Genomic DNA, 20,478 nt, shown 5'->3' on the forward strand with positions numbered 1-20,478 from the left:
ACAAAGCTCTGAGCATTGAATCGCAGTAAGAAAGCTTGTGCTTGTCATGGTGTTCAGGGATGAAATAACCCCATTAAACCAAAAAGGGCAGTAACTGCCACACCCCCCCACTGAACAGCAACGCTGTCTTCTCTGCAGTACAGAATCTACTGTCACGGGTGGGAAGGTGCAGCAAGAGCTGGGGTCAGGCAAGGTGGGGGTACGAATTCTTTAACCACTGACAGGAAATACTGGAATTAAAAAATGCTGGTTTACTGCACTACAAAACCTGATTTACATTTTTCTGTTAAATCTGTTCTGAACCACAAACCAGTGTGATTTGGAAACTCAACTCGGTGTTGCACATAATGAAGCAAACATGAGGAGTGTGGGCCAGAGCAGCGTCCCCACCAGGGGTGGCACATGCGCAGCTGGGACTGGCAGCTGGGAGCAGAGCCCCACGGGTTTCCATTTCTGTGTGCCTCTGCCCACCTTGTTGTCGAGCAGGGACAAAAACATCTGGCTTCCTTTTGTAGATATTTTTTTTTTCCTTTGTCATGCCGGAATCATTATACAATAGGAAGAAAGCTGCCTGAAATTGAAGTCACCTTGAATCTACCTAATTTGACAGACCAGTGCACAGTATGTATTATCCGTCTCAGCGAGCACAGGGACTTTCACCGCTCTGGCATAAAACCCCTTTAAGCTTTCCACCTTTTTGAGAGAGAAGCCCTTTTGCAGAATTGCACGACAGCGTATGGGTCGGGCCATCAGGACCCCAAAAAGCAGGAAAGGACCAGCTGCCTCAGTCTGTGCAACAGCAAAACCCTCTTTGGCTTCTTCCATCCCTGCTTAAGAGATGGGTACAAGTAGTGCATCGCTCAGTCCTATCAAAAGCATTCCTGTACATGATGTATACAACGGCTCGTTAGTGGGCTTCTTCAATAGCATATATAATAAAAACCACAGCGTAAAGCATTTCTGAGTATTTCTACAACTTGAAGCAATATAACTAAAACAAAGGCCCAGAAAAAAAATAACACGTTCTTTTCAAAACTCACATTATTTTTGAGGTCTGCTCGAGATCCTCCAAGCAACAAAACACGAGTACTCTGGGAATGGCTGTTCTGGCAAGCCAGGTGAAGAGGTGTGTTACCTGCCTTAGAGGAATACAGTAAAATATAAAAGCTGTATTTAGAAATTGGACATAAGCGTTAAAAAATAAAGCCTCACAGGTCTTCCCGCTAGAAGATCCACCCAGGAGTGGGAAACTGTCGCTGTTATTTTCCCAAAGATATGAGCTGAATGAACGTGGAGACTGAAGTACCCTCTTCATCATTAAAATTATTTATCTGGGATATAGTAAAGGGAGAAACTGGACAGTCTAACGATATCTGTGTTAGTCAAATCTGTTTGCAGGAAGCAAAGACTCTAGAAACTGCCTTGTTCCTTAATATCAAACAGCACTATCAAATATTTCATTTAAAGAAATAACTCCTGCGTTTCGGGTTTCCCCCGTGCACACACACAAAGAATCATGCTGCCATGGCACAGCATCTCTGATCTCAAGTAAAGCCAGCCGTGACTGCTGCAAGGTGTTAGGCAGACGGGGTCACAGTAACGTCTGTTTCCTTACAGCTCTAACACGAACCAGCTCCAAGTCTGGCTGGGTCTGTAGGTGCTTTCACAGGGCAGGATGCAGATTTTAAGCTATCGGGAAGCTTCAATGTTGAGAAAGCAGGCCAGTCTCCAGCCAAGATGAGAAGAGGCAAAAAAAGCAACCCAAACCCCAAAGAACCACACGCTAAGGTTCCTGAAAGAAGTAAACTTACAGTTTTTACAGACAGAAATCAAAGAAGAGTTTGTTTGTGTATTGTCTTTCTAACACTGAAGGATTTTATTGGTCTGACGAGTTTTTCTGGCAGCATTTGGCTTCTGTTGGCCTGAAAATGTTTGGGGGTTTTGGCTATTGGGAGCTAGAAATTAAACCAGCTCAAGTAAAACGGGTTTCCGCATTTACTAGGCTGCCAGTTCACCTTCATTATGTCCTTTACTTTGTTCCCTGTGCTTTCAACACACCGATCAAAGCTGCAGGGTTTGAATTACAAAAGGCCAACTCTTGGTGTGGTCTTTGGTCTGCATTTCCACATTACAGGCTCTTTCAGGCCTGAATGTAGCTGGGGCTTACTGTGGCAGCTACAGTGGCTACGGCAGACATGATTTTCTTTCTCAGCTAAATTGCACTTTAAGCGTCAATTTTTTCCCTCCTGGGTTTATCCAGAAAAGCCTCTGCAATGTCTTTATCACTTGCTGTTTGGAAGGTCAGCCCTGGTGGGAAGGCAGAGAGGTCCTGTGCAGCAGGTGACGGGTGAGGTGCTGTGAGGTGAGGACCTCAGTGGTGGAAGAAGTCACGGAGCCGGTGCCTAGGGTCAGGGCTCGCAAATCAGGCTCATCTGGCTCATCTCCCAAGGGGCGACAAATCTCTCACCACCTTCTGTGAGAGGGAGAGCGGGTCCGAGCTGTACTGATGTGGGGGTCCTCCCTGGCCTACTGAACCTCCACTGAAATGTACAGACTGATGGAGGATCTAAAAGGCGGCCACAACCGATCTCACGGAATGATCTATTCCAGTGTGATTGCTGCACAGGAGGAATACTGCTACCCCGGTGGTTTACCCACGTGTTGTCCCATTCTTCAATTGCCTGCCTGACTTGCCTTTAAAATCCCAGGTCTCCTATCTGTCCTCTGCATTTCACTTAATATAGAAGCTGTCTTCAATTGCATTGCTCTTTTTTATACTGTTCTCGGGGTGCTGTGCTGCAAGAAGTGCATCCATACAAGCGTTCCCCAAGCAGTTTCAGGCGATATTAATCAGGAGTTACAGCAAATAGAGCCAAATCCCTCCCGTCTTCTTCTGCTTAGCAGGATATGGCAAATCTAGCAGGCTGTATCTGTCCCATCCAGCCAAAACTGCATGATGCCCAGGCGTAAGTCAACAGCCCATAGGGTGCTCCTGCACATGGCACTCAGCCCTGGCTGCCTGGAAAGCTGTCAGAAAGATTATGCCTTTTCATGAGTAACATAAAATGTTGAGAGACCAGAGAAACCATTTTGGGATTAAGCAGACTTAGGCTCTTCATTTTTCTTGAAATCAAAAGGGGTAAAAGCCCATGCGTGTGTGCAAGCAGGCACAATTCCCACATTTTTCAGCAGCTCCTGAGAAAAGATCCTGTCTTAAAAAACACCCAAACAGTGAAATGCAAAGGGAGAGGATTGTGTGGGTAAGACATCAAAGACCAGCGCAGGAGCTGCTCACGCAGTATTAAAGTCTGCCACTCATGTTTCAGACGTCAACCCCGCTGAGCTATTCTGTGCACATGCTTTCCAAGAGAGGCTGTCTCCTGTTGACATACGCTGTATTGTAAGCTAAATCTTCTAATACCCTGAGGCATCCAAGCATGCAGGATAACCACACTTGCATCTTAAGCCCGCACCTTTGTACAGCAGTACACGTATAGGCATAGCAAGCCTAGCCAGGGATAGCAGTACCATGGTTCACAAGACTATAAAGTCAAGCATGGGAAGTTGCCCAAGTCCCTTTGATACCAATCTAGGTAAACATTACAGCAAAAACCATTACAAAAATAAAACCTGGAAGTTGGAACAATATAAAAGAAGGAAGACAAATAAAATAATATCAAAGATGATGCAATTACAGACCACAAAGTGACCATGCTTGTATAAACATATGTATATATACTGCACATATACACGTGCACATACAAAACACTATGCCCAGGCACCGTGCCTTTTTACTCAAAATCTTAGTCCTTGGCCAGCTGTCTCCTTTCTTCCTTTTCTTCACTAGCCCCTTTCAGCTGTAGTTTTAGAGACATGTTTACCAAAAAACGCTCAGAGATCCCATAAAGCCATCCCAAAGCCCTCTCACCTCTAACAAAGGGCACGGTGCCAACTGTGCGATCTGGCTGACCCATCGGTCCAAACCCGGACTCAGCTCGCACCACAGGCTGCTACTGCCATTTCCCAGACTATTCCATTAACTCTTGAATTAGTGAATTGAAGTTTCCCACAGGTATTACAATTAGAGTGGAACTAAAACTCCCTGCTTTGTTATCCTCTCCTCTAAACTGCTCTCAAGGTATTATAAATACCAAGAGGAACATAATCCAGGTTCATTACAAGATTTTGGTAAAAGCCTACACTAATGTATATTAGGAAGAACTTAGTAACAAAAGATACACTATTATTTCCCCTCTGTGGCTTACGTTCCTTTGGTTGTTTAATTTTTTTTTTAAAAAAAAAAAAAAAAAAAAGATTCTGAATGCCATTTTCCTATTAGTACAATTAGTTTTCATTTTAAATCACACCAATCACAATGAATCCGCTTGGTATAAATTAAAGCACCATGGGATTTCCACAAGAATTGCAGCACACCTCAGCCGTAATTAATGTATCGTCAACGTGCTATTGAGTTCCTCCTGCGTCAGCTATCAAAATATGAATTTCCTAATGCCTGTGGCGGAAGCATCCAGGCGCAGTAAATGCAGAAAAGGAAGAGAAAAAAAATATCCCACTAAGAGCTGGTTCCCCACCCGCTGAGAAGTGCCATGGCCAGAAATCTCCAGTGCTGAGAATCTGCCACCTTACACTGGAACTGAAAGCTCCTCCTGCATGGGTCTCACCTTGTTCTTGGCAAGAACATTGGCTCCTGCTTTAACGAGCACTTTGGCAGACTGACTGAATCCATGCCAACACGCTTCATGAAGAGCGGTGTTCCCATCCTGGAGAGCACACACACAAGAGAGGGTTAGTGCGCTGTGTCCACACGCGCGGTAGTATTACATATCAGAACGCAGCAGCTGCATACCCCACCTGCTCACTTGAAAAATAAAACATTTTCCTTTCCTACTAGCTTATTTTTTATTTTATTTTTAGAAGAGCGTAAAAATATTGTTATTCCTTTTGTTTGGAACTTGGAATTAAGTTATATTTACTCCCAAACTAAATTTACAGCCCAGCATTCTCAGTTTCTGGGATAATCAAGAGAAACTGCAGTGTTCTGCATAGAGCATAGCAAGATTGTAAATTTCTTTAATTCCCCCCTTAATGAGCTGAGAAGACACTCTTAAACCAAAAACTACCAGCCTGATATAAAAAATAACTGTAACAGTCATTTATATTAAAGATATGGTACAGCTTTGTTTTCAATGTAACTGTTCAAATTACTTTCAAAGCATCCAATACTTACTCAGGAGGATAAACCACAACTTCCTCTCTGAGACCTTAACGTTACTGGCTGGCAAAGCTGCCACCCCACAGGGCTTTGCTTTCGCCTGTTACCTTGTCTTGTCTGTCCAAAGCACACCCCTCTTGAATCAGAGTTGCTATAACATCGGTGTTCCCTACGACAGCAGCCCGGTGCAATGCTGTCTGATCCCCCTGTGAAAAGAAGCAGATTTGCCATCAGTACCACTCCCACCTCATTTTGACTCAATGCAAACGCATACGACACACGCAGGGGCCTGCACCTTCAACACACGTACCGCTCAGATCCAAACTGCGTTTGAAAACAGTCCCCGTAAACAACTATCATTAAAGTTTCTAAGATTTATGAAGTTATTGAAAGTATCAGAGAGCTACAAACCAACTGTTTACAGAAGTTTGCAAGTCATCACAACCCCATACACAGCGCTGAAGCGTTCTAAAAATACGGCAGTATTAGGGGGCAGTGAATGTAACACGATTTGGCACTCCATGTCCAACAATCAGCAGTATCTGTAGGGAACTAAAGGGAATCACAGGCTGTCGTAATTCATCATAATGATCCTCCAGTCCTTAGACTAACTGGATGAGGCTCTCCCGTTTTGGCTCTGATTGCTCCATCAGCCCTACTTAGGATAAGGAGCATGAGATGAGATCGGTCTCTTCAGCACCTCTGATGAATTTACCAATTAGGACTAGAGTGGAGGCAATCTTATGATGAGGAGCACAACTGCAAGACCATCAACTTATTTCATCCAAGCGACTGTGCGACCCTGACGTCCAAACAACTTACGTTGCTCATTGACCTGCCATGTAGCAGCACCAAGCAAATTTCTTACATCAGTTTATTTCCTTCATGGCCAACTTTTCAAATGATGCTGATGCGGTCATCTTGTCTGACTGCCCACCCATCTCCCCTCTAACAACTGTTGGACACATTTGCTTAGCCAGAGAGCCCAAGATTAATTTTCTACAAGCCTTCCACAAACTGAAAGCTAGAGAGACACAAACTACTGGCCCTGCCCATCCAGGGTTATCTATACACTTTTATGTGCATGTTGGTGAGACCCGGATAAAAGAGGGGGAATAGGAGGATTTATGCAGCAGCACGTAAGGGATGTGAGACGCTGACCGACGGGAATACGAGTTGCAGTCGCTTCACTGCTGCCACAACAACCTGTCTTGGCTTTCCTTTGAAGTTGCTTTGAACCTGCAATGCTGAAGCACAGCCTGAGTCCAGGCACAAAGACAGTTCAAAGCTGCGCGCAGCCTTTTTTGGGGATGAATAAACAGACTGAGAATCCAATCTACTTCTGCTTATCTAGATAATGGTCATCAAAAGCACGTGCAGGGCAGGCATCTGCGCTGTACCCTCAGGGAAAAAAGCTTGCAGGAAAGCTAGTCCTAAACAGATCGGAAATTTTTCTACTACAAATATTTATCAGAGAATACGAGATTATATTAAATACTAAAACTAGAGGAAATTCTGTATTTTCTGTCCTGCAGTCTACAAGTCTTTAGATAACTGGATCATTTGAATAGTTTGTTCTCAAAGGCAATTAGCAACTCACTTAAAGTTGCTCTTGGTGGGGTTCTTTTGTGCCAACGACACCAAAATTGTTACTAATTGATTAATAGTTATTATAAAAACAAGAGCACAATAAGCACTGTCAACCACAACCTTTCAGTAACCCCTGTAATGCCTACCACCACTAAATAATTAAGTTGACTTATAATCATGAAGTTGATTTAAAAAAATTGTGTTGAAGGCTTTTTTTAAAAAAAAAAATTGCTTTCTATGTTTTGTCTCCAGAGGTTACATACTCTTACTTTTGTTCTTGTCCTTATCAAGACTGGAAATGTATTTTAAGAGATTTTGAACAAAGACAGTAGTGGTTCCAGAAACTGGGACTTTTAGAAAAACAGTCTTGGAAAGCTGACAGCACTGCAATGTCTCTAAATTTCTGTATTTCTTGCAAAGTTAAAGATAACCAAAATATTACAGCAAATGTCCAAACTATACCATCCCACAAGTGCAAGTGTCAGACAGATTCCAGTAACTATTACTATAAAGAAATCTGCTCGCCAAGAAGCTGGGCAAAACTTTAACACCCTCTTTGGGTAACGCACGGTACTGATGACGGGCAAGCTACTGCTGCTGCAGCAGTGGGTTGTGTGGACAGTGCAAAGGTCATTCTGACTCCCATGAAGTGGAAGATAATCTGCCAACCTATCCCTGCCAACTGGTACTGCCGCACCAGCAAAACTACAGAAGATTTTATTATAATAAAGACTAAAAAAAGATGACATCTGCCATTGCGACAGATGAAGCTTGATCAATGGTTGCTGCTTTCTAACAGCCCAGAAAATTGATCGTGCAGAAGACCAAACTGGGGGCAGGAATGGATTCTATTTGATTTAGTTTATACTTAAAAATCTTTTTGCTGGGCCAGTTTAAATCAAGGTTATTCTTGTCATAAGCCCAATCCCACCACAGTAATTGCGGTGAGGTCAAAGGCCATTCAACGTTTTGGGGTCTGACGGTATGACAGCTACTTCTAATGGCATTTCAGTTAAATTAAAACCAAACACATATTTGGAAAGCAGGAAGCACACCTCACTGCTGCAGGAGCAGGTCTCCTCGGGAGCACAGCCCATGTGCTGGGGGGCCATTCACTGTGGCTGCAGGGCGGCACTGGGACAGCTTCAGCCTTGCCTGGGCTCTGTCCCATACTGTATTCTGGTCCCTAAAACAGAAGCCTGGGTAGATGAAGGGACACAGGTCCCGCAGGTGGCAGGCTCAGGTGCCTCCTGCCCAAGGTGTGGGCTTTGGTGCTGACATCTTCCCTACACAAGTACAGGGAGAGCCAAGGATCTAAGAGTAAGGTCCAACCAGCACCTTGACCGGGTGAATAAATACCTCATCCATGTATCAGGGAGTGTCAAAGGATCTCTCAAACCCTGCCTCACCTGGACTGAGGCACCTCCCAGTGAAGAGATGGCAGGTATCAATGTCCTGGTGAAGGTCCCTACCACCCCTAGGGCCCCCTCAGCCAGCAGGGCAGGACCGGGTTGACTGTCCCCTCGGACCTCAGCACACACGTTAACCTTCAACTGCTTAGAGGTGCTGTGGAAGCTGAACCACCTGACTGTGACGGCCTCTGCATGTCAGTCACTGAGCAACCCAGCCACAGGTGGTGCAGCCCACCTACAGACCACACTGCCTGCACCCCTGCGCTTCCAGCCTGTCCTGCCCCCCCATCAGCAGGGGAGCAAACCCCTCTCTTGCCTCTTATGGAGTCAGAGAACACAGATGAGTTATTATTTTTTCACAATGTGAATTTTCAGACAGTGTAATCACTGACTCATGTATCTTTATTAATTGCTAAAATAAGTGTCTCTGAAAGCGCTCATCGGAGTTCTGCCTTTAGCAAGGCATTAGGGGGCTGTTCCAGAGGCTCAGAGAGCAATTACACTGGTAAATGCACATTAACTGCCCAGACTGTTATGTTGGGCACAATTTATGATCTTATTTGTAAGTGATTTGTGCCTTAGGAACACACTGCAGTTCAGCAGCAATGAAGAGAGATAACTCCGGTGCCGTGCCATGCAAACGTGACCCTGACAGCAACAACAGTCTGCCTGAGTGCAGATGTGGGCCTGAAGCCAAAAAGACACCTAGGTGCTTAAGTGAGGCTTGGTAGAATTAAGGCACTTAAGTCTATACCGATGCATCTCAAATCCCCATGCTCAGCTGCTGCTTAGCCACGAAAGCAACTCAAACTCGGGCGCTCCCACCCCAACGCCCCAGGCACCTCGGCTTGCACGCTGCTACAGGGCACCACAGACACGGTGGCACCGCGGAGGCTGTCGTGTAGCACACCCCCTCCCGACACAGGCGTCTCCCCTCCTCCCTCTTGCCCTGTGAGCACCCCCATCACATGCTTGCAGGAAGAAGCTCCACACAAGTTGCAGGTGCGCAACTTTGAAATGAGACCGGTGAAGGAGGTGGCCACTGGCTTTTCTTCAGCAGCCGAAAGGTTATGGAACTCACCTGGCCTGTCTTGCCGTGAGAGCACAGCCGTGTTGAAAGTTTTAAGAAAAATCTTGGTATTCACTGGGCTAGAGAGCGGGAGATGATGGGAGACTGGGATGGGAGACTGCATCACGCCGCGCAGAGGACGCAGGACTGCACACCCTGGGAGCTCTGCCTGTAACAAGGCTACTGCACAGCAACGCCCAGCACCAGCAGGTACGCTTCCGAAGGGTGAAACCACGTTTTTTACAGAGAGCTTAAACACCTGCTTTCAGGAGAAGGTTTCGGGCTGGGAGTCCTGAAGAAAGGCAGACAACTAAATCTTGACTTTCTCCACGGATTTGGGCATTACCTTTTCCTTTAGCGCTTCTGTGTTGGCTAGGCTGGTGGCGCCGGGTGTTTGCAATTACCTCCCGGAGTCTCCTCCTTTGCTGACAAACTTAAAGCAGTGGATGCAACCACTGGGACCAGGCCCCTGGGAACTGGATAGGCATCTATTTTACATCTTTCACCCCAAGGGAAAGGAAACACACAAGGAACTTACAAAAGGGTTTCAGGCAGGTGTTAGTACTCCTGCCTGCTGTCCTGGGTTATTGGGGTCTCTGTTACAGACTCCACTGCCCAAATTTAACGAGATTTGGTTGACATTAGTTTGTAATACATGTTGCTTTTTCCTTTCTCTGATTAAAAAAGAAAATACTAGAACCACCATATCTTGTTTTCCTGCACGCTCCTATTCTCCAGAGCGTCCATCAGTTGTACAGTCTCCTTTAAAGCCCCTCTCCAGTGTCACACTTTGCCTCCTCACTGGCTCTCCATGTTTGCAGAAATCACCAAACTGTCTTGCTACAGGAGAATTGCACCAAAATAACTAGCAAAAACCTCATGCCTTCAATCCTGACACAAAGTATCAAAAAACACTTGCAAAGTCTTACACTATGAAATCAAACCATTAAATCCACGGTATAAAGTTCAAAATGTTTTAAAGTTAAAATATCTCCAAGTGCTAAATACTCGCAGGGGCATACAAGCATAGGTGGATATCCTGGAGCAGCTGTAACAAAGGCAACCAAACGTGCCCCAGTGTTTCTCAATGGCTCTGTGCTGCTCTCCTCCTCCTCTGCTAAAAAAGGGCAATCACCACGATACACAGTAAGAACAACTTCACTCTGAAAGATAAATGACGATGCACGACCAGCAGAAGTGATCAAGGCATGACAAAATAATCACAAACGAAACAAATGACAGTTTAAATGAGACTGAAATGGGGGTACAGGAATAAGTCACTTTTCATATTTACATTCAGCTACAAATGATTGTGAACTCTGGGTTCAATTCCATTTGAAATTAATTTTCTGCTTCTTAAACAGGAGTTTCCAGAAAGGGAGTTTTGGGGCCTCAGGCCTTTGTTTTAAATCAGCTTGTTTTCCCAGTTAGATTCCCAGAAAGTGCACAGGGGGCAGGAAAGGTGACGCAGAGCGCCCAGCACGCAGCCGGCCATGCAGTCATGCACCGCAGAAGAGCTCGGTCATGCCAGACCACCACGCCAATGTTTCGCAGCATGCAGCCAGGGGAGATGTCAAGCTCAAGGCAGGGTTGATGAACAAGATTTCTAACCTCCTTCTCTCTTTCTGATCTTCTAGGTTCCTTCCTAGCCCTTCTCTTCTGGTTTCTCTTATCTTTTTCGTCCTTGATTTCCTTCACCGGGACAACTTTCTCCTTGACTATTTCTGAGGTGTGTGCTGTATGGATACTCATGGACCATTCAGAGATGGCACTGGCATCCCAGTAAGAGTTTTCAGGATTGGCAGGGAGAAGGAAAGAGTTAGCTCCCGGGGTGGCGTACTCTACAGAGCTGGACTCCACTGGTTGAAATTCATAATAATCCCACTCCAGGCCACTGGAGGTCATTCTTCAACTAATCCTTACGGCTCTTACTGTGTTTTAAAGAATGTATCTGCAGAACATGAAGCGAGTGGTTTAATCTCTCTACGACATCTAGCAACTTTAAAGTTTCTGCTTATCGTGTGGCAGATGAAAAGTTAGTCTTGCATTCGTTGATTAGCTAAAGAGAGTCAGCTCCAAAATAAAGTATGTTTACGTTTCTCCTGTTATTTAGAAAAATAAAATATAGGTCATCTTTTCAGAACCTGGAGGGTTTTTTGTCTTATTACAACAATGCCACAGACAAATCAACTAAGTAATGTACTGTTCGATTAAATATGATAGTCCCCAATCTCATGAACAATTTAATCTCTGAACCTAAATTTGTATTCCTGAAAAACAGCACTGAAATGTACAGATGTTAATCAACGCTTGAAACTAAGACGCCTTCCCTGCCAAATAAGCACACAGTAAAAAGGTAACCGAAGGCATAATCAATAGATTGCAACAAAAAGAGAATATGAACATATTCTGTGCGGCATAAATAAGGTGTAAAAATGAATTATACAAGGAGAAACCATAAATAGAGAACCTTTTTTGAAGACCTATGTAAAAGGAAAGCAGAAATATTTTAGTTAATACCTTTCATAAGCAAAAATCTTCACCTGGAGTTTTAGCCTTCCTCCTCCTCTGAGACAAATCCAAACACACCCTCTGAGACTCTGCATCTCCTGAGGCTCTCCTCAACCCCAGCCAAATTACTAGTACTAAATACAGAGCTAAAAATCAAAATACATTCTAAAGAAACAGTATCTGTGAATCAAGCATGCATCTACTCTGTTCAGATTAGTCACCACATTTAGAAGCAGTATCCCATTGTCATGAACAAAGCCCCTCAGAAGCTTGCAAGGCAAGTGAAGTAGGTCTTCTACAAGCTGAATATTTCTACAGTGCAAGACTCATTGCTAAAGTGAAATGATGCCAAACACTGATTTACTGTTTTTCCACTATGGCTACCACGTTTACATATAAACAGCCTAGATTTTATTCCTAGAGAATTAAAAAAACCCCCAGACTTATTCAAAACCCAGTTTTCACACAAACCCAATTTGACCAGATCAGTAGAAGCTCTAGCATTCTTAAAGCAGTAACTTGGTTTTCTCAGGAAAACTGACTGTACTTGTAAAGTACCTGCAATTTTGTCTTAAATACCTGATGAATCATTTTTGCTGGGAGAAGTCAAACAACATACTCAGGATACATCTGAATAAACTGATACTCCCATTATGCTTGCAAATCTGCTCCATTTCACAGATGGGCACAGGGAAAGAATAAAGAGCACAGGAAGCAAAGTTTCTTTCTAGAAAAACAAGTTTAGTCGAAAGCTGGCTGCACTGGTACCCCAGTTCTAAACTTGTCAGACAGACTGCTCACATCTCACAGGGTAACAGCTACTCATGAAGAGAAGGAAACCAGTTTTCCAATTTCTACAGGTATTTAAGACTCTCTAGATGCAAACGAACACCTAAGGGGATTTTCAAAAGGCACCTAGACATTCCCAGTGTCCTTTTAACAGTCATACAGGTGCCTCTACTAACCGCCTTTGGACTTCTAGGTCCTTTGAAGAATCTTCACCATATTTATTGCAGGGGGAATAAAAGCAACCCTTCCTCAAATTTGTTCCAGCTTGCTATCAGAAGTTAGCAACACATCTGAAAAAGTCATGGTTATTCAACTGCTGCTGCACATTTAAGTTTACATCTTTGTTCGTCAGAGTGAGGTAACTAAAACCACGTTACCAGTCACTCCAATGTGCCTTAAAGCCTGGTCTTTAGAACTACTTACGGAAAACCAAGAAATTCCAGCAACTCGCATATTTTACCAAATGAAAACAAACTACCATTTGCTAAATTCAAACCTGGTTTCAGTGTGCGTATGCTTCACCACAAGACAGCCTCACAGATGCAACCGGCCCCACATGGAGTGTGGCTGCCAGCAGGGCGATTTCCCTGCAACGCTGCACAGTGCTCTGGGCAGCTGCTCAATGCTCTACACGCTGTGGCATGTGCCTACACAAAAAGCATCTCCCACTTCAGGCAAACATCACAACAGATTGTGTCCCCCACCTGACATCCTCCAGTGGTTTTCCACAGAATACAATGAACTCTCTTCATTTCTGCACCAAGTGGCATACAGTAACTCTTACTCATACCCGCCTGATGCAACCAGCTCTTATAAAGCTCTGCAGCTTGAGCAAGAGGACCAAACTATTCATTGAAACAACATATTTTACATTGTCTCCCATATAGTTTTGCATCTCCAAATTATAGCTTACATCTCTGAATTAGAAAATAGAGAGACGGGTTTTGTTTTCGTCTAATCCTACTTCAAATAAGTGAAAGCCTACTGTTATTTGCAAATTACCTTTTCTCCTCCACCCCAAGCAAGAAGGTTGTATCTACTTACATCATCCTGAATATCCAGGTCACAACCTGCCTTCAACAAAACCTGGACAACGTGGAGATGACCCTTGTGGGCAGCAAGATGCAGGGGGGTCCGGCCATGCTATGAATGAGAAGAAAATAATAATAACTTAAGATGAATTTTTATGCATGGTAGTTGACCAGAATTTTATCTGATTTTCTTCTTTCTTCTGTTCATACCTTGCCCTCTGAAACCTGCAATAGCAGCAACTGACACATATTAGTGTGCCAAACGCTTTACCTTAGTTTTTTGTATGCTGAAAACTCCTCCTCCCCCTTCTGCAACATTTCAGTTTATCTCGATGACACTCTACAAAAGGGACATTATATTCTTCCTTACAAGCTTGGATCTGGCTTTGTGTCCAAAAAGAATTCACGCCCCTTTTGTTTCTGTCTCTCTGGAGCGCAGAATTGTCAACTGATTTCAACTTCGCTCCGTATGACAAAGTTGCAGGAGCAGGCTAATACATATATTGTAATGGGTACCATCTTTGCAATAGAAATAAAAATTACTGGACTGTTGCGTATGACGTATGCTCCCCTTAAAAGAAATGGAAGGCTTGTAGTCACTCCAAGTGACTTCACGTGTACAACAACCAACCTCATTTTTTGCCAAAGATCTGTCAGGTTTTTTAGATAATGCTGATTTTTAAACAAACATTACCAAGTTCTAACCCACATGAAAGAAATAGCATAAATATTCAGAGGAAATTCGATCCGTGGTGTAATCAAGGACAGTTCCCTAATAACAGAAGGACAGAAAAGGCATATTAGTGAGATGGATACATGATGTATGGTTTTAGGAGGGGAAAAAAACCAAAAAAATTGAAATCTTACAGTAAAATTAGGTTGGTTTTTTTTTAAAAAAGGCACCTCCCCAACAAATGGGTTCCAAAAATCTAAGTGAAATTACAAGAGGAATACTATAGTTACTTGTAACTGAGTCCCATTTGATCATCCTTTGACAGAATTTAAAATTAAACATCTCAGGAAAAGCAGAATAAACTGCTGCTTCTAAAAGAAGCATAAGAATCCACGTGAAAAGAGGCTCAAAGAGGGAAGAGATTGTAAGAGGCAGTCTGGACAACAGAGAAGAGCTGCAACAAGCGAATCCCTAAACATTTAACCACACAACCTGAAAAAGCAAGCTCATAAGAGAAAATAAAAAATTTACTCTTGCTCTAGGAAATTTATAGATACATACATAAACATATAAAAATACATACACATATTTATAAAATCTCAAAGCATCAACATGAAAAGTGAGTGAAGCACCTTAAGAACTGCTAAACAGGAAGACTCTTAAAACTGTTCATTGCAAATTTTATTTCATCACAACTAAGAAAAAAGGATTCCAGCCATTGCTAAAATCACAGAGTAGCTTCACAAAGAATCCAGTTTTCTCCACTAGGCATTTTATGTGATAAAGAAGAGTTACATCACTCCTCTATCTATTATATATCTATTTCTTCATTACCGCTGCCATTGTGTATTTTTCCACCCAATGATTTACCCTGCAAAGAAGATAAACAGACTTAATATGTCACCCAGAGAAGGAGCCAACACCTCAAGAGCTGTCTGAATACTAGTGGCCTGAGGTAAGCAGAAGGCAACCATCAGCTCTCTGAGGTTTTAAGCAACTTCTCTGTTGGGAAAGCAACTTCCAAGTAAATAAAAAACCAAGCTCAAGACAGGATTGTGTTCACATAACAAATGCCATATCCGCATAGCTGGTAAAGCCACAGGAATTCAGCCTCTTCAGAGCAAGAAGGAAAACCAGTGTTGAAATCCACAGAATGGCTGGGGACAAAATGTCTCACTACTGACTAGTTGTGCCATGCTCCTAAAGAGTTAAACGTTGATTAATTGTCCTACACTATTGATCTGAAGGGCCAGACCTAAGGGAAAAGTCCTCACTCATTCTTGACACGCAGATCTTGCAAAAACCAAATGTTGTCTCCTGCTAGCGGCAGCAGCTCATACCCACGTGGGAAACCTCCGTTCCTGCCCTGCAGAAGGTGTGGGAAGGGCTTGCTTTTGGCCGTCACCACTGCCCCCGGGTGCCATCCAGCCTGCTGCCTGGGCGCTTCTCGCTCAACCCGGCCACAGGTCCCCAAACACCTGCCCCTACGGTGAGAGGCACCGAGATGCACTGAGCACTCTTCCTTCTCCATCAGCCTGGAGGAGAGCGGGGGCTATGTCGCTGCTCCAGGTAACTCAATAGCAGGAGACATTAAATGTTCCCAAGTAACGTGGGGAGAAAAAAAAAAAAAAAAGGAAAAAAGAAGGGACGGGGGGGGGGGGGGGGGAATGGGGAAAGAGGGCAAAAAGAAAAAAAAAGAGAGAGGAAAGCAAGGGGGTGGGTGGGAAGAGAAAAAGAAGGGGAAAAGATGAAAAACAAAGAAGGGGAAAAGAAAAAGGAAGCCAGATAGCCAGATGGACAAATCATTCCCGCCTATGAACAATATGTTTGGACTATGAATATGTGCTCCAGCACATTTAGGCTTATGGGTTCTGACTTTTTCTATTACTTAATGGAAATAAGTAAATGACCTAATCTGGGCATTTCACTTCTCCACAGGTTACTAATATATTATGAAGACAATTTATTGCAATCTGTGCATAGAGCAGAAAAAATCCCAAACAAACCCAACTGAAGCCAGCTCATGTACTTTAAAAGGAAAACAATGTCAACTATGAATATATCCCAGCAGGGAAACTTTCTGGTAAGATAACTACCTCTAACCACTGAAAAAAAGCAGATGTGCAGCCACAGGTACTGTGTTAAAAGTAAATTAAGAAAGTAGAGTATGAGGCTATTTCAATGTGAGGGATATGTTTTCCACACCCAACAACCTCCCAGGCGACTGCCACACAGAGCGTGCCAGGTGGCAGAGTACAAGCCCAAGAAAAGGCTGCAAAACCGCAGAAGATCCAGATCACGTGGCCTTCACCCGCCTTGCCTTTCGGTGCCTTACCTTAAAATAAAGCTGCCCTGGGGCACAGGCTTTCCTGGAGGAGGCTGCCCTCGCCCCAGGGAGCACAAAGTTCTCCCTTCAGTGGGACCAGCCTCCAGCTCTCCATAGCTGGACAGCCTCCCAAGCGCATGGCCAGCCACAGGAGACGGATGCTGGAGAAAACGAGGGCACTTGCTGGTGGAGACCACCATGGGGCCAGGGAGAGCTTCCAGCAAGGGTTGCCTGGCTGTTCCTGTCACTCAGCCAACAGAGATGCATGTTAACTGGGCATTTCCCCTATCATCATCTCCAAACATTCAAAAACTTCAGCCAGAACCCCAAAACTCAGGTTTAAAAAGAAAAACTAAAAATTGAGTTATTGAAACAGAAGACTAGAGGATTATTTTTATTCCAGAGCGCTTGTGTGTTTTGAGATTCTCTACCCAAAAGCATAGGTTGAGGTATCCCACCTATCAGAGACCCCTAGAAACAGACCTTCAGAGACCAGAGCTACTGCATACACGCAGTCCTTGAGCTCCTCCCCTACAAAGGGACACTATAAATGAAAACCGTGACCCTACCGAGGATGGGAGAACGAGGAGGAGGATCAGCTCCAGCACATTACACTGATTAAAGGCTCCAGCTCTCGGAAGAGCACTGATCACCTCAAGATTAATCATAAGCATGCAAGAACTGGCAATGCCAGATTTTCTTTTTCTTCCCAGTAACATCAAAATGAGAGCAAAGGTGAGCGGTACAGCTAGACAGTGTTCCAGTGCAGGCAACACAAACCCTGGAAAAACACTCCCACCCACCTCCCCACACAAACATACGTAGACACTGGCCTGCACACACCAGTCCAGAACAGACCAGGAGGGAGACGCAGGGCAATCTGTCTGCCCCTTACACTGTGATGACAAACTTCGCGCACAACCGGCTTTGGAGAGAAATGTTCAAAGGGTCCACGCCACAGCTGCCAGCCCCAGCAGCAACAGTCAGAGCTGCTCTTGCCTTCACATCTGTAAGTCAAACCAACAGCCCACAAAGTTTTTCTCTCACAGCAACGCATCCTACCTAAAATATCTAGGGGGAGAAGAGATGAAGGCAGATGACAGACAAATTTACCTCTGTGCGTCTTCTCCATAAAGACATTTCACACTCACCACTGCAGCACAAAAGAGGGGGCTTATCTGAATGCACGCACAGGTCCGAGCGGGAAAGGAAATATATACGAAGAGCCTCCTAGATGCTCACTGCAAGGAGACAACATTAAAGCCAGGCACTGCTTAACATGCAGATTACCAACTTAAAAGCTTGTGAGCATTTCCAAATATGACCTGTAATGGTTTGGGGGTCATTACAGAAATACAATTGAGAGACTGCTACAACTTGGGATTAATGAACCAATAAAGCAGTCATTCATATAAAAAATATGCAATTTGGACTTCTATTCAAATGTAAATAATTGCTTCAGCAGGCAACAAATCATACAAATGCTCTCATGTCACAGGCTTATTGACAAAATAAATGGGACCTATTACACTAAAACTGCAACTTCCAACAACTGTGACCCGCTGCTGTAGCTATGGGGCATATCAGGTTGCAGCCAAGCACAGTAAACAGCCACATGAATTTCAGCAGTAAAATGCAAGGTTACCGTGTTTGTTTGTATTTAATCTATATTCTAACTGCCAGACATTGACAGGTAGCTGTCGATACATACCATTTAAAAGCAGAATTTTTTTAGAGCAGCTGCCAATGTATGCACTCTGCAACCAAACCCATACAGGGGAGCCTTAGCACCACGAGCCACGTGATTTTTCCTTGTGTTTAATGTATTTGTAGATACTTTTATGAAAGTAGATTCAGTTCTCCATCTCACCCTGCTCTTGTGCTGCACAAGGACTGTTATTTATTCATCCATCCTGCACTTAGACAAAAACACGTCTATCCACGTTTTATTTGAAAGCTTGAAAACAAAAACTAAGTCTTGTCACAGAGTTATTTTTTTTGTTTCTGAACTTAAAAAGTAAGAAAACAAAGAGAGGTTTTTTTTAAAGAACTCCACATGCTCTGAAGTTGAAATCTTGATGAGAAGAGAAGTACCCCAGCATTACAAAAGTGTTGCCATATGGCAGGTTCACAACATGACTAGTTCAAAAAATAAGTCAAACAAACAAAAATTACCAAATCAAACAAGAAGCACTACCTTTTGCATTTCTAAGGTTTTTTCCATCCCTTTTCCACAGAATTCAATTTTATAGCTATGATCTTAATGCTATGCTCCATAAGAAAAGCTATATTCTGCTTCCCTTGAAAAAATAATCATAAACCCCACAACACTACACAAATTACATTAAAACTGCCCGTACTACCTTTATGACTTCCTCTGGCAATCTTTTCCACGTTTAACAAAGAAGTGGCACACTCCTCTGGGTGTGCTTGCTAATGCGCAGCTTTTTCTGGCACTGCTAGTTCTCGCTGTTGAACGCTACGCCCCATATTGCAACACCCCAGTGAAACCCAGTGCCCAGTAACGCTTTTGTTTTTCTGAGCTGTAGTGCAGAGGTTCAGACCTGGAAATTTCATCTCCAGGCACAGAGCTTCCATTCACCTCGAAGTACCTTGCTTCAGCCAGACATCCTTGGGATACACCAGAGGCTGATGCCTGGGAGGTGAAATGCCGCTTCTCTTCATCCTCCAGGCACCATTCTGGGGACAGGATTGAGAGAAGAGCCAACCTGATCCAAGATGTCACTACCACCACTCCTCCTGTGCCACCCCTAGTGGTCCACAGCCCTCTCCCTAATCTATCTCGACTCATAAAATAAAAATAAAAGTAAGCCAGGAAAAGGAAAACAACATCCTGGGAGGACAGCAAGGCAAAGCAGCTCAGCAGAAGTCCCAGTGCTTTCATGACAAAAACGCAGCTGTCAGTAACTACAGGAAGCAAGCTCTACTACAAAAAGGACTGAAAGAAGGGACCAGCTTTCTTGGTTGGAAGAAAAGATTTATCCTAGGCTTAGTTCTTAATTTTCCAGCTTCTACAGCATATTCACCAAAATACTTTATAAAGGCACCTGGTTATTGGATCAGCCAATTTGTATGATCAGTTGTATAGGGTATTTTTTGCCCTTTTCATAAAGAAAACAGCCATAAACTTCACACTCGTGAAGGAAGTCAGACAAAAAGGCATGAAACCTGAAATTATCATTTTGTCCTACCAGGCAGAGCAGCAACAGAGCACCCTGGTTGAGAAGGTGCCCTTTGAGAAGAGCGGAGCCATGAAGCCTCTGCTGAGCACCATACCATCTCTCGGCCGCAACCCCTCACGGCTGGTGGCAGAGATCCCAGCACCAGGACAAGTGCTCGATGCATGTTCAACGCGGTGCCACCAGCACTCTCCTGCTCTGGGCTCCCTGATGTCAGATCGTCAACAGCGGTGTGATCTAGTGACCACCAGCTCTTCTTCACATATTTAAAAAGACCCAAATCTGGAACGAGCCCCAGTGTCCTCGCTGGAGTCGGGGAAGGTGCACGCTTCCATACTGATCTCACCAGCACAGCTGCCTTGCTAGTAACACTGTCAAAACAAAACAAGTGCGTGCCTGAGGAAATGTGTAAGTGAGCACGTGGACACACGGATTCTCCATTGAGTTTTGTTTCTTTTGTATTCTTCTTCTAAAATCATCTACTTAGAGGTGACAGAAATGAAGTACTATTTTGCAGCTGAACAGTCGTTTACTGAAGCAGCAATTAATGACATCATATGACCTTCCATATATATGATAAAAACAGAACTGGATCAGCTTGCCAGCTATCCAGCATTTAATAGTACTTGGTTTGTTACAGAAAA

At 43.9% G+C, this 20,478-nt stretch overlaps 1 protein-coding gene across 4 annotated transcripts in view; it reads right to left on the bottom strand.

Annotated features, from left to right (window-relative positions):
- The window catches only part of ANKRD6 (ankyrin repeat domain 6), a 102,619-nt gene that overhangs the window by 12,654 nt on the left and 69,487 nt on the right, over positions 1-20,478 (bottom strand). For all 4 annotated transcript variants that reach the window (XM_056344028.1, XM_056344029.1, XM_056344031.1 and 1 more), the window contains 4 exons: positions 13,649-13,747; positions 5,341-5,439; positions 4,683-4,781; positions 1,041-1,139 (listed from right to left, as the gene is read on the bottom strand). In XM_056344028.1, the coding sequence (XP_056200003.1) occupies positions 1,041-1,139; positions 4,683-4,781; positions 5,341-5,439; positions 13,649-13,747 (396 nt within the window). The remainder of the gene's footprint in view (positions 1-1,040; positions 1,140-4,682; positions 4,782-5,340; positions 5,440-13,648; positions 13,748-20,478) is intronic.

The sequence above is a fragment of the Falco biarmicus genome, chromosome 6 (assembly GCF_023638135.1).
Source record: "Falco biarmicus isolate bFalBia1 chromosome 6, bFalBia1.pri, whole genome shotgun sequence".
Classification (NCBI taxonomy): Eukaryota; Metazoa; Chordata; class Aves; order Falconiformes; family Falconidae; genus Falco; species Falco biarmicus.